Source organism: Melopsittacus undulatus, chromosome 2 (genome assembly GCF_012275295.1).
Source record: "Melopsittacus undulatus isolate bMelUnd1 chromosome 2, bMelUnd1.mat.Z, whole genome shotgun sequence".
NCBI lineage: Eukaryota > Metazoa > Chordata > Aves > Psittaciformes > Psittaculidae > Melopsittacus > Melopsittacus undulatus.
This window is the reverse complement of record NC_047528.1, coordinates 62,078,112-62,091,692: the sequence shown is the minus strand read 5'-3', so window position 1 is coordinate 62,091,692 and position 13,581 is coordinate 62,078,112. Positions and strand designations below refer to the sequence as shown.

Genomic DNA, 13,581 nt, shown 5'->3' with positions numbered 1-13,581 from the left:
GAGCCAAAAGAAATACTGTTTAAAGTTAGTGGTGGGTATAGGAGTACCCAGACCCACAGACCTGAGGTCCCCCTGTGAATAAGAACCTCACTGACCGCATTCGCATACAAACACAGAACTGCCAGTGCATACCCCAAGTTTGTGCTGCAAATCAGGTCACTGGATACCACCACATTTTAGTCTAGGGATGCTGTACTTTCACAGATTTCCCCCTATGGACATGGAACTGTTAGAACAAGTCCAGAGGAGGGCCACGAGGATGATCAGGGGACTGGAGCACCTGCCATATGAAGACAGGCTGAGAAAGTTGGGGCTGTTCAGCCTGGAGAAGAGAAGGCTGCGTGGAGACCTCATAGCAGCCTTCCAGTATCTGAAGGGGGCCTACAGGGATGCTGGGGAAGGACTCTTCATTAGAGACTGCAGTGATAGGACAAGGGGTAACGGGTTCAAACTTAAACAAGGGAAGTTTAGATTGGACATAAGGAAGAAGTTCTTTACTGTGAGGGTGGTGAGGCACTGGAATGGGTTGCCCAGGGAAGCTGTGAATGCTCCATCCCTGGCAGTGTTCAAGGCCAGGTTGGACAAAGCCTTTGGTGACATGGTTTGGTGTGAGGTGTCCCTTCCCATGACAGAGTGGTTGGAACTAGATGATCTTAAGGTCCTTTCCAACCCTAACTATTCTATGATTCTATGACTCTATTTTAACTACTTTTTGAAATTGCTATATCTCTTCTTCAGATTGCTCCATAAGCAGCAGAAATTACTAACAGTGTACTAATTTATGATGAAATGGGCTTATCATACTAAATACTGATAAGTTGTTTAAGCTTTGTTTGAATTTGATACAGCTCTTTAACACTCCTATCCAATGTACTTTCACAATTCTCAATGGATAGTATTTATCTGACTTATTTACTAATTATTTTGTAATTACAAGCATCCCTCAGGTCTGAATAATTTTTGATGAAAGAATGAGAACACTTACACAGTTTTATACCATGAAGGAAGAAAAATTAAAGGAAAAGTATTTGTATGGCTCAGATCAAGCAAATGGAAAGCTTGATTTCTCTTAAGTGTTTTCTAACTTTATCACCATATGCAGGTAACAATTTGTTAAACCTACAACACCATGGCCCTGCCAAGGCCTCCATTGAGGGTTTTATTTTTAGTAAATGCAGATAATTACTAAAAAGCAATATTCCAGAGGCAGATACTGTAAATGTTACTGTCTCCATTAAGAAACTGAGTACGGACAAGCACATGAGGAATAATCATGTATTTTCAAGATAATTAAATACAACATGCCCAAGGACATGCTGTAGAGGAGCCTACATTTCTGTCAGTGGGTAACATATACAGTTCCCTTTCAAGGAGATGGAGAATCCAAGTTTATGTGAATTCTAATATATAATTTTTTTCCCAAGCATACTGTTGTAAGAAACAGGCACAATGGTGTCTTCAGTTTAAAATCAATTTCACTCAGCTTGGGCATCAGAGAATTGGAAAAAAAATAGACTTTTAGTACATGACACTTTTCATGATGCTTTCTAAAAGCACTGTCTTTCCTGGAAAATCTAAAATGGTTAATATAATACGCACTTTATGTACTCTACGTGTTCTCTCTACAGCTACTACTTCTCCAGCATTTCTGCCAGTGGCTGATGACTCCAGACTACCGTCATGTTTCCTCCAGCATCACCATGTCACTATAACCACCTCTTGACTTCCAAAACCTCAGAAGAAGGAGCACCCCTATTCCAAACCATCTCCGAGACCTATGAACCAGTCACCACTGCTGCAAGCCTTGACGCAATCCGTCTTTTTCTTGGTGACACTTTTATTCAGCATGCCTGTTTCCAAGTCACTTGCTACTTTCCCAAGTACTTCTCACACACTGGACTTGCAATTTTCTTTTTTTCTAACCTCTCTTCAGATGGATGGAAAATTAGCAGAATCTTTTGCTTAAAGAGATTGCATTTCAAAGACAAAAATATGTAACTCTTTTGTTTAGTGGATCTGAATGAAAAATTCAATTTCAGTTTATATCCAAAAACCACAGCAGAACTGATGTGGTATCAATATTACTTTCAGAGAAACTTGAACACCGGGGTAATGAGCAAGTCTCTTGTTGCTCTGCTGTTACTGACTGCACTTACAGCTGATTCCAAACAACTGGGGGGTGGGGAATCACATACAAAAAGGCTGACTTTAATCCAGTAGTAAATTATGAGAGACTTCATACTCTATCCCATATACTCAACATGTTCATTCAGCACTTGAGACACTCCAGTAGTGTCCATCTAACAGCTTTACTGTCATTACACAGCTGTATCATTTTCTGGCTGTTAATGTTCCTGCCTAATTTCCTTAAAATGTTAAAAGTCAATAAATACAAAAATAATATCAATGATTTACTGGGGGGGGAGGTATTTTAATTATTTTAAAGTGTCATACTTTTTAACTATTTTTTAGAAAGTGAGCCAATTCAGAAATAGGGTTAAAGTGGCACTATCAAAAAGCAAACTACTGTAGAAAGATGCCTTTACTGTAGAGCTGGATCAGATGTCTATCTTAGCCATGCTGAACTTCGCAGCAGTCAAGGCTATGAATTACTATTGGCTGCTTGACTGATTAGACATGGTGCTGGTATGCCTGAGACTGTCCAAACACAGCAGGGGTTACTGCAGCAGTAGACAATACTGTAATATTGCAGTATTACAGGGTATGCAGTTTTCTATCCCTTCTCTCAGCTTGTGCACGGGTTTATGAGATGCCTTGGAAGCTTTTGTCTGCAAGCACAGGACTGAGCAGCACCAGTAGTAACTCAAAGCTTTGCAGCTCTGCAGTCTGAAGAGCACAGACACACTATCTCTAGAAATGCCAGGAAGATATAAATTCTCTGAGATGATCTCCTCCATTGGGGTCCTGCTTACTGAAGAAATCATTCAGGGAGTCTATGCGGAGCACAACAGTGCAGTGATGCTTAAGCTAGCTCAGTAATCAAAAGATGCATCTTCAAGTCTATACTTTTTGCTTGACATTTCCTCGTTGGTGGCTATGGTTTTGCTGCTATCACCACCTGAAGAATCCTCGGGGCACTTTCAACATCAACTAGTTATTGTTTTAAAAAAGCAAAGAGCTTCAGTGTCACACAGTACAAATGCAAAGTTCCACATATATACAGTGAGCTCTAGCTGGGCCCTTATTTGTCTCATGCCTACCTTGCAAGAACACATATTCCAGCGACTGCAAGGCTTAATTATTTTAATTCCATGGTCCAGGAGTTTTCAGCGGGGTTTCTCCACTGCTTGCAGCTTTTGCAGACTGTAGCAGTATATCTGATCAGTAGTTTAAGTAGCTGTGATCACATTACACCCACCCTGCACTCTTCTCATTGGCTGCCTATACAGCAGCAGATTGATTTTTAGCTGGCTCTGTTGGCCGTTTTAGTACTACTAATAACAAAACGCCTGAGTAAATAGAAACCCTTCCGATCAGTATTATTTGCAGACACCCTTTTTCAGGAATTAACCCACAATAATCTACTTTATCTTAGCAGACAACTGTATGTTTGGTGTAGGGTGTGTTAGGCAAGAAGCAGTAACATCCCTTGGCTACAGATCATAGCCCTTACCGGTACAGATGGCAAACAGGACAAAGTCCGTTCCTTGAACAGACATGGAGCGCCTCCAAGCCTTTTGAACTGCAGAGCTCAGCAGATGCCGGGTGATCCTGCCTGAGAGTCCTGCCAAACACTGATCAGCAGCACCTTGTCTCTTCCAGGAGCAGCACCTCTTGACTTCTTCTGAGTCCCTCTCCTGGTGCTTTCAAACTGAGCCCCGGAAAGAAAAATACAGTTAAACACTGACTTCAGACACTCTCAGCCCCTGCCTCAGGGTTAGGGCTCACTGCTGCTTGACATCTGTTCCAGCTCTGCTTGCTCACTCTGCCTGTAAAGTGACTCGGTCAAATTAATCCAGTGTCTTTAAAGACAGCATATCTAGAGACCTTCGGTCATGTGGCTCCATCTACCAACAGCAAGTATCTGCAATGACATGCTTTGGTCTTCACATCATCCAGAAAACAGCACTCAGAGCAGAGGAAAGGGCTGTTACACAACCAGGTACTACTTCTACACAGAATTAACTAACAGGTAAGGTGCCCCTAAGTCAAAAAACTAAAAGCACCTCCAGGCCCAGGGTAATTTTCTTTAGATCTTATAATGCCTATCTGAAATCTTACAACTTTAGCATCTAGACATCTCAGAGTACAGGTGTTTAGACACAATGGAGAGCAGCTCAAGAGCACATATGGACAACAGTGGTCCCAATATCAGGCTGTTGCCACCTTCATGGCTTTCCACAGCAGGAGCTGCCACTAGGGAGAACTTGAATGACAAGACGGACATCTAGAAATTTTTTTTGCCTGGAGGTGAGAGTATAACTAGGCCAACAGAGATACTCTCTTCTACCAAGCATGGAGGGAAAAACTGTAGTAAACAGTGAGGTCTCAAACCAGATGCTCCAAAAAGCTCCCCAGAGATAGTCAGGTGAGAGCAGGACTCCAACCACGACTTTCTCTCCAGCGGATAATAGGGCTAATGCTTCTGCTTTACCGTATATACCATACAGAGCCATGCAAAATCTGTCTCCAACCAATGCTGCTCTGAGTTTATCCTTAAAAAGAAAAAAAAATCTAAAATAGATAGCAAAAATAAAATCAGTCTGAACAAGAAATAGCAGTGAATAATTACAATGGAATGAGTATCAACAATGCAGAAATATTTCTAATGGAGAGATTAGCTTTCTATAACAAACTCCGGTTTTAACCTTCATAACTTCAACAAAGTAAAACCCAGCCACATGAAATTTCACAGTCATGGTCTTGTGCCAAGGAAAGCTTCTCTGGAAAGTTTGAGGTAGATCAGCCAAGGCATCTTGGAGATACGAGAGTTCCAGAAAAGTGAGGTGTTCTCCATTTCTTGGACTGTTTCCTAATTTTTTTTGGCTCATCACAACTTAAAAATGGTTGGCTTAGACATTCCAAATTTGCTTGGCTACTGCTGGCGCCTTTGACTAGTTGCAGGCTATTTTATTACTAAATGTGGGTTTGTGCAAATTCTGAACTCTGCAGTTGTTAACACCACATGTTGGCTTGTATATGCCACTGGCAAGCCAGCCTGGCTCACTGCAGGCTCCTCAGTCACCTCTTCAGCTGTGCTCAGGAGGCAGCACTGAACCCCAGGACCCTTCCCTCAGGTCCAGCTGGGTGTAAGAACTTGGCTGGACTTTACAGTCTCTATGGGGAGACATTTTGTCAGGCTGGAGAGAAATGGTCCCAGGACATTTCCAAGCCTTGCCAGTAGCAAACTGCCTCTCCTGGAAAGATAAGCATAGAGCAGGCACAGATGGTTTCCTCCCCAGACTTATTGTCATCCCCCCTACTGTGTCTTCAATCCATACTTAGCCTTACTCTCTGATGCACCCAGAAATATTCCCAGGGAACATCCACATAACTCCCAAATACTCTCTCTTCCATTTATTACTGATCCAATGTATTTTCCACTTCCATTTCATGGTGATTGCATACTCCGTGCTGGGGTCTGGGTGCTGCTACTGCAGCTTATTACCTCTCTCTGCTCAACTCCATTGATCCTAAAGGCCCTCTTCTAGACTGGAAGCCTCATACACATAGGCACAATCTCATTAGACTTCAGGGCAGAAAAACCCAGGGGGAAGATCTCAGCCCTCAAGAAGTAAATTTCCCCTGAGTAAACTAAAAGCTTTGATGAATCTTGGAAAGCCTGGGGGTAAGGAATTTGCTCATGGTGGGGACTGCTCTGCTCACAGTCTCAATTTTGATAACAGATACTATGCCTAGATCATGTATCTTTTGAGAAAGCCTTCAGCATGGTCAACTGCATTAAACAATTCTCCTTAATCTTTGATACTTCCTTCGACAATGACTCTCACCTGCCAACCTGCCAGGAAAGCAAGCAGTGTACAGATGATCAGCGGTGGAAAACATTAGGACATTAAAACACTTCTCAGTGAAGTATGTTTCTACACAGAAAGTGCCTCAGTTACAAAGAGACCTATTCTTTCTGAGATGAACACATGCATGACTCCCATTCACAGGAGCTACAGAAGTAGAATAGGCTTGAAAGCATGTACATTTACTAAACATTGATCCCACACAGAAGCACCTTTTAAGAATGACACATCCTGTGACCCACTGCATCTTTTGTTCTTTAGAAACCAGAGACTTTGTAACTACCACATCACCCACATTTAAAAAACAAAAAAAATGGTGATACAAGCACCAAAACAAAACAAAATCCATAAACTAGAAACTATCTATGTAGTAGATAGTAAGAACTGACATGTTTCCCACATTGTTTACCCAACTGAATATTTATCAGAGCTCTTTTCTTTTTGTACCAGCTTCATACATCAGTTCTGTCACCTTTTAACCACAGATAATCTACCTCAGAGGTTTGCTCTTCTCAAGAGAGACCACACAAAGCTCATCCTAGTTTTACATAATACACAGCCTTGTGTTGGGTGGGCACAAACCTGTGGAGCACCAAGGAAAGCTGCCAGAGGAGGATGTCTCGTGGTCTCCCATGCCATGGCTCTCCTGCATCATCTTCCTGCTCATCTTCCCTTTGGGAAGGGGTGCTACCCTCTCCATCCTGCCGCTGCCTCATGAGCTAATGAAAAGAGCATGAGGAGGATCTGTGTGCACCTCCCTCCCCCTCTCAATCCACAGAGGGCCAGTCACAGTCTGACCCGAACTTAACACTCAGGCTGTAAACTTACTTAACACTTGTAGAAGAATTTATTTTTTTCAAACATACTGATGGCAGCACATGGCCCATCGACAGGTTTATTATTGTAAGACACTTTTTCCACCAGGTTATAGTCTTTTTTATAAACATGTGTTTCAGCACATAATAAAACCCCTAAGAACTGTTTCTGAAACATGCAGATACAGAAACTACTCTTCAAGGTTTGTCTAGATAATGAAAGAAACAATCTTTAAGGGATTTCTATTTTTTATAAATATCTTTTTCTAAACATCTTTTAAATCTAGGGGTACTGAGAGTTATGCATGTTTAACAAAACAACACAAAAAAGAGAGAGAAAAGTGAATTATCTTTGTTAATGCCACATTATTCTCCATTTTGTCAAAGCAATCATTTTTATACTTAGAAAACTTCTCCTTCCGCTAAGCAGACCATTTAACTGTGCTTTAAATCAGAACATGTGTTTATGGGTGAATGAGAAGCTTTCAAAAGAAGGTGGCATATTATAAAGAAAATGTCAACACCACACCACTAGTCATGCAAACTCATCAGTGTAAAACCACCCTTGGTATTCCGTGCCCTTCAGCTGTGCTAATAAAAGGTCTGTATGTGGTGGAGTAAAGGTAGTTAGATCACAGCTTTACATCCATCTGTAAGGCTATATCCAAGTTAAATATCTGTATGTCACTGCCTGACTTTCCTATAAACCACATTGTGTTCTTAAGAAATAAGGCTTCTTGTCTATGCAGCTATACTGCAATTTCTATGCTAGCACCACTGGTTGGGTGGATGGGGGGGGGGGAGAGAAAAAATTACATAGTGTACGCTGCTTTCTTCAAAAAATTCCTGCACTCCTTTTATTCTTAATGCTTCCTCTATAATACCTCATGATATATTTAGCCCAAGCAGGCTTTCTTTTAAAACCAGTTTCTTCAATACACCAAATTATAACCCAACTCATGTATGTTTGCTAGGAGCTTTGTTTCCTACCACCCAAGTTTATTGTCTCCTGTGGAAAGGAGTCTGCAGCTAGAATAGAAACTAGGACTCACAGAGGTCTAGATCCAAAGCCCACTTAAAGGCAGCACAAGAACTTTCACTGATTTTATGGGACTAGGTATCAGGCCCGTAGTTCACTGAAGACACAAGAGGCCTTCCAGACTGTATGATACAATACATTAAATACTCCTTAACCACTAGAATGGAATTTTGCAACCACTTTGAACATTTCATTAGTATTTAGGGCATTTAGGGGGTGAAAGAGCATGTCTGGTTTGGGTTTGTTTTTCTTCTCCCCAAAATGACACTCCCCACAAAACGTAAGATGCTTTAAGACACTAGAAAAAATAATCAGTGACCAGCAGATATGAAGCTTAAAGAAAAAAAAATCCCTAGTTTTATCACAGAAATACTGTTATAATTGGCATGCATGAGCTTACATTCAAAGAAAACTCATTTGTTAAAATTAATCAGTGGCCTCAGCCAATTTGTCAGTAACTACTGTCTAATCTGGACATGATTAGCTTCACTGGGAGATACAGGGTGCCCTCTATAATGCTTCCACAGGATGAAATCCTAAACCCAGTGAAACCTTTGAACATTTTGCAAGTAACTTATTGACATGGAGCAGGGCCTCATGGATGCTGCTGTAGGCTCTACTTTTTTTTCTGCTTTCATAGATGAAGCCTTTCTAGGAAAGAGACAGGCCAAGAGCTCTGACAGTAAAACATGGTCTTTCTCGACAAGCAAGCAGAGCACAATTAGCAATCACAGGACCGTACGCTGTGTTTGGAAAAACTTAACTGTCTGGATCGGTTTGAAGGCTACGATGAGGCATAATGTACTTGTCAGCCACCCTAACAAGTCTTTTGACAAGGGGGCTGGCTCTGCTCATCTAATTGCGGTGATGTGGAAACCTGTCCTATGATGTGGAAACTGCATTTCACAGGTGACTAAACAGCCATCGGGTGGTAACAGCTTTCAGTTGTTACCTGATCTCTATCCTCTGCTGCCACATAAAGGTGAATGGCCCAATATCCCATTGCCAGACCAGAGCCAAATGTCTCCTGCTCTGCATAGTGAATCATAAAATACCTACAACGTTTTTCAGATTTGCATTGTATTGAAGTGGCACTTTGAACTAGCATCTTCTTATCTAGGAATCAACCTCATAATAGAATGTCAAATTCTGCACTGCTTGGTTATGCAAAGACAGAGCATTTTGGACCATGACTGTAGAACATCTCTCTATTTTTTTATACTTTTATATATAGAAGGTATTTATTGAAGTCCTTTCCCTCAAACAGAACTTCATAGGCAGAAGACACTTGTTAACTCATAGAGACTGGATCAGAGCCTTTGCTGATAGAGAGACACAACGGCGACCAGACCAAAAGTAGGCCTGAAAGGCTACTCCACTACCAGAATTAAACACAGAACTTAGCATAGTAGAGCAACTTTAAAATGAAGATTCTATAAAGAGCTACTTTAAAAGGAAGATTGATCAAATATTACACCCTCCAGACCTCTGGCTCCATCAGTGACATAATGGATTCACTTCTTCTCACTTTTCCTTTCCACAGTTGACAGCTGTTTAGTTCACATGATTTTTGTGGTCAGTTCCCATATAGCACTTGCAATCACTTCACAACCCTAGCTATAAAACACCCTATTCTCGGACAGCATTTATGCAATTCAATACAATAAACAGGGGATTATACAAAACCTGCAGTGAATCCTACTCAGATGATAATCACAGAGCTATGCAACGAGTAACATTTACTTTTCATTTACATTTAGATTTCTGAAGTGCAACCTTCCAGAAGGCATAATGCAACAACACACACAACCAGCTATACAGTCTTATCTCCAATGACATGTAAGAGCATTTTAGGCCGCCACATCCCAGCTCTGCTTCACTTCCTCAGTTCTCACCAAACCTCTGGCTGTCTTCAGCTGTGTGGAAGATTAGTCATCTCCAAAGTGACTGGTGTCAAAGAAGGCTTTGAAGGCCTGTAGACCAAGAGGCTCTGACAGGAACAAGCTCCCAAGGTCAAGGACCCTCATCAAGAGCACTGGGAACAGCTCCCTGATATTTAACCCTTCAAGCATTTATCCTCCTGGAAAGAGACAATCTCTGAAAAACACATACAACAAACATAATGATGCTGGCATACTTTGCCCTCAAGGCTAACTACTGATGCACTGTTTCTAGTGCATGTAAAAATTCCAGACCAGATAAAAACAAATCTGAATTTCTTTGCAAAACTGATTTTCTCAGAAATGTTACAGATCAAGGGAATCAGTTTTCTATGGCTGCACCATAGAAAAGACTGGGTCTAAAAATACAAAATATTCATAAAACCAGTAATAAATATCATTTTTTTAATATTCTTCTCAGGTACAATATGCTAGTTGTAGCTAGCTTTTCACATGATCTTTCACCCTAAATGTGACACCATGGGTTCTATAGGAGGAAGACAGCATTTATGGATAGAATGAAAATCCATTCTGCATGTCTAAAGGCACGAAGAAGTGCTTGTTGTGTCTGATCCCTTCATTATAAATTCTTTGTGGTGCAGATTTTATCCCATGCCACTACTTATCCATTCTTAAAGTCATTTTCAAGACACATAATGTCACTGGAAGAAATATCCTTAACTTCACTAACAGTTTAGAAAATTTCAGGAAAAATAAAATAATTGTGGCTTTCCCATTTGTGTCATAGCTTGGTGGATATCTAAATATGAATGATAAGAGTTTTAAGAAAGATCAATACATATTACCATATGAATGGCATGCAGAAGAACTGCTCTGAATTACAACCAACAAAACCGCAACCCAACTGTTTTTAGTTACGCAAACTGGAAACGTAGTTGGCACTACTGCAAATGAGAGCCTAAAAAGTGCAAAGTTCAGGGAAAAGCCATGCATACAGCTGCTCCAAAACTAACTATGGTCAGATAGAAGTCTGAAAGCAATTATTTGGGCTGAATATTGTACACAGACCACTGCACTAAGCTTCTATAATTAAACAAGACAAAAGTTCAGGTGGTGTCTAATAAACCATTTACTGCATTAATTATAGTCAAGTATGGCAGTCTGATGCTTGGTAATAACTAACAACAATGGGAAATAATTTAAAGAAAGTATCTGATGCTGTAAATTTCTTTTCATTCATCAGTACCAATGCTACTTGTCAGCCTTTCTAACACACATCAGCCACATGAAAGGGATACTGCTTAGTGTCAGGAAGAGCTATTTAAGGGTTGTAAACCTTTACTCTGAGGGAAGTCAGCAGCCTCATTTGACAAAAATGATTTTTGCACTACGAAAGCAGCAGCAAAGCCAGATTTTCCATTCCTTGAACAAAGTCCCTACATCTTTGTTCCAAAGTTATGGTGTCACGGGGGCATCTCATTTTTTTGCAGCAGCAACAGCATCTCAATAGACCTTCATAGATCAACAGATTCCCCATTGACCCTGTTCCCTGGGTTTGCCTTCACACTGATCACAGAGCATATGTATATATCTGCAATTTTAATAGTATTTGCAGCCATTTCTCATCAAGATAATTAATATTAGAGAGGTATTTAATATATGTTGGCTTCTTTTAATGTCGTTAGTAGTTAAATACATTGAAAACGAGCCAACACCATTTGCCCAAGTAATTCTTCGTGGACCACTAGTCAATACCATAGAAAATACAGAGAATCCCAAAACACAAACTGAAGATTACTGCAGACAGATTTGCATACAATTTCTGATGGCCCAGTAGCATTCCAATAACTTATATAAAATCCAGCACACTCCACTAGAATACACAGTAACTAACATACACCACATCAATTCACAATGCAAGCATTAGGATGCTATCAACAGGATGCTGGTTTATCTCATTTCAGTAATCTGAAACAGAAAAAAATATTAAATTCTACAGGATTACAATTATTTTCTATTTTGCTTTTGTAATTTTAAGTCAGGAAATGGTACCTCCAGATTTTATTTACACACAGCTCTGTTTAAGAGGATGTATAACAATCATTTTGCATATTTCAAAGAAAGACAGAGATAAAGTGAACATATAACTTTATCCATAACGTCTTTCCACTTGGACATTTACATATGCAATACTAACACCCCCTTAAGCTCCTTTTGTAAAGTTTTTGTAACACCTTTGCTATTGTTTGGCCTTTCTTTTCCTTTCCTCAATAGAAAATACATCACAAAACATAGATGAAGAGGTCTGCAACTTTGCAACAAATCTCTAACATTCTGTATACATCCTCCAACTCTGAATGCAGTGTGGACAATGCTGGGAAATCCTGTCCTCATCCCCCAGATGAACTATAGAAGAAAGTAAAGGAGCTCTCTGACTTCCACATCAGGAGTTGTGGAGGTCCTAAACTCCATCACAGAAGATTTCTGCCTACAGACAGTTCAAAGTCTGCACTTACAAGATCTCAAATCCAGTGCTTCCACAGCAAATGGAAAGGGGAGCCCTGCCTGCTTCAGCAGAGGTGTCTGCCAAGACGCCCCTTTGTTGTCAGCTGCAGAAATTAGTGCGAGTATCTTGGGGTCTGAACACACAGGCAGGACCTCACCTCCAGACCCTTTGTCACAGCTTCTCATTCAGAAAAGAAGAAAATAGCACATCTTTTCCCAGTAGCGCAGCTTTTGGTCTTTGCAAGACACCCACAAACACAGCATGCAACCACCGCAGGATTTCCAGTCAAACAGCGCTTTAGTCGGAAAGCACATATAAAGGAAGGATACCTCCAAACTCCACCTCAAATTTAAAATAGTAATAAAACCCCCTGCTAAAAAAAAACCTGCATGAGTTTCATCTTTAAATGGAAAAAGTGCGGTCATTCTTTCCCTAATCCAAAAACCCCACACTATCAAAACCAGCTGAATTACTTTTGCATAAGTTTTCCAAACAAGAAACGACATATAAACGCATACATGTATGAAAATTACCTGGATGCAGACACCACGCCTGTAAAGTTTCATTGCAAAAGGGTTAAAGTTCAGCAAGTTCACAAGACTGAAAAAGGAAAATCAGATTGAAAAAGGAGCAAAAACCTTAACCTTGAGGTTGGCTGCTGCTGCCTCCTGCCTACCACTTCACATTTCCATCCGCATGAAGAAATGGCTAAATCTTACTCCAACAGTTAACAACTAAATTAGTTGAACGAGTAACCTACTCAGAATTTCTTCTAGTGCCAAGTGAAACACACTGCCATGACAAAACCAACTACAAATGGTAGCTGAGTATTAGAGATGCTCATGTTCCCGAGGAAACACATCAGAGACCACAAAAGTGATCCACACTGCTTATTAAAGGTAAATTCTCACAGACCTTTCTTTTTCTTCCTTTGAGAACATCGATCTTTACATGCTAGCACGACTATTTATAAGCGCAATCTGCAAAAGCAAATATAGAACTAATAGAATAGCCTTGAAAAGCAACCACAAAAAAAAGGTCTCATTTAAATTCCTGGAAAGCGCTGCTTCTCTAAACACATCTATTCAAGCTCTCTTGAGCCGGCGAACCCTACTAAAAACACACCCTACACACACTCCCCGACCGAAAACTGTTAAGCCAAGAAGCCACTAAGCTATGCCGCTGAGAATCCATATGGCTTCACGTATAGGGTTTTCCTCCCTGCAAACGCTGCACAAACCCGCCCCCTTTAACACCCCCTCTCTCACCCCCAAAATAAACCACAGCGCCTTCCTCGCGGGGGTGCCCCTACGTACCGCGGGGCGCT

At 40.7% G+C, this 13,581-nt stretch overlaps 1 protein-coding gene across 1 annotated transcript in view; it reads right to left on the bottom strand.

Annotated features, from left to right (window-relative positions):
* The window catches only part of ST6GAL2 (ST6 beta-galactoside alpha-2,6-sialyltransferase 2), a 49,355-nt gene extending 36,473 nt beyond the window's left edge, over positions 1-12,882 (bottom strand). Inside the window, exon 1 of the mRNA XM_005151355.3 lies at positions 12,788-12,882. Within this exon, the coding sequence (XP_005151412.3) occupies positions 12,788-12,820 (33 nt within the window). The 5' untranslated portion in view covers positions 12,821-12,882. The remainder of the gene's footprint in view (positions 1-12,787) is intronic.
* Positions 12,883-13,581: the final 699 nt, after the last annotated feature.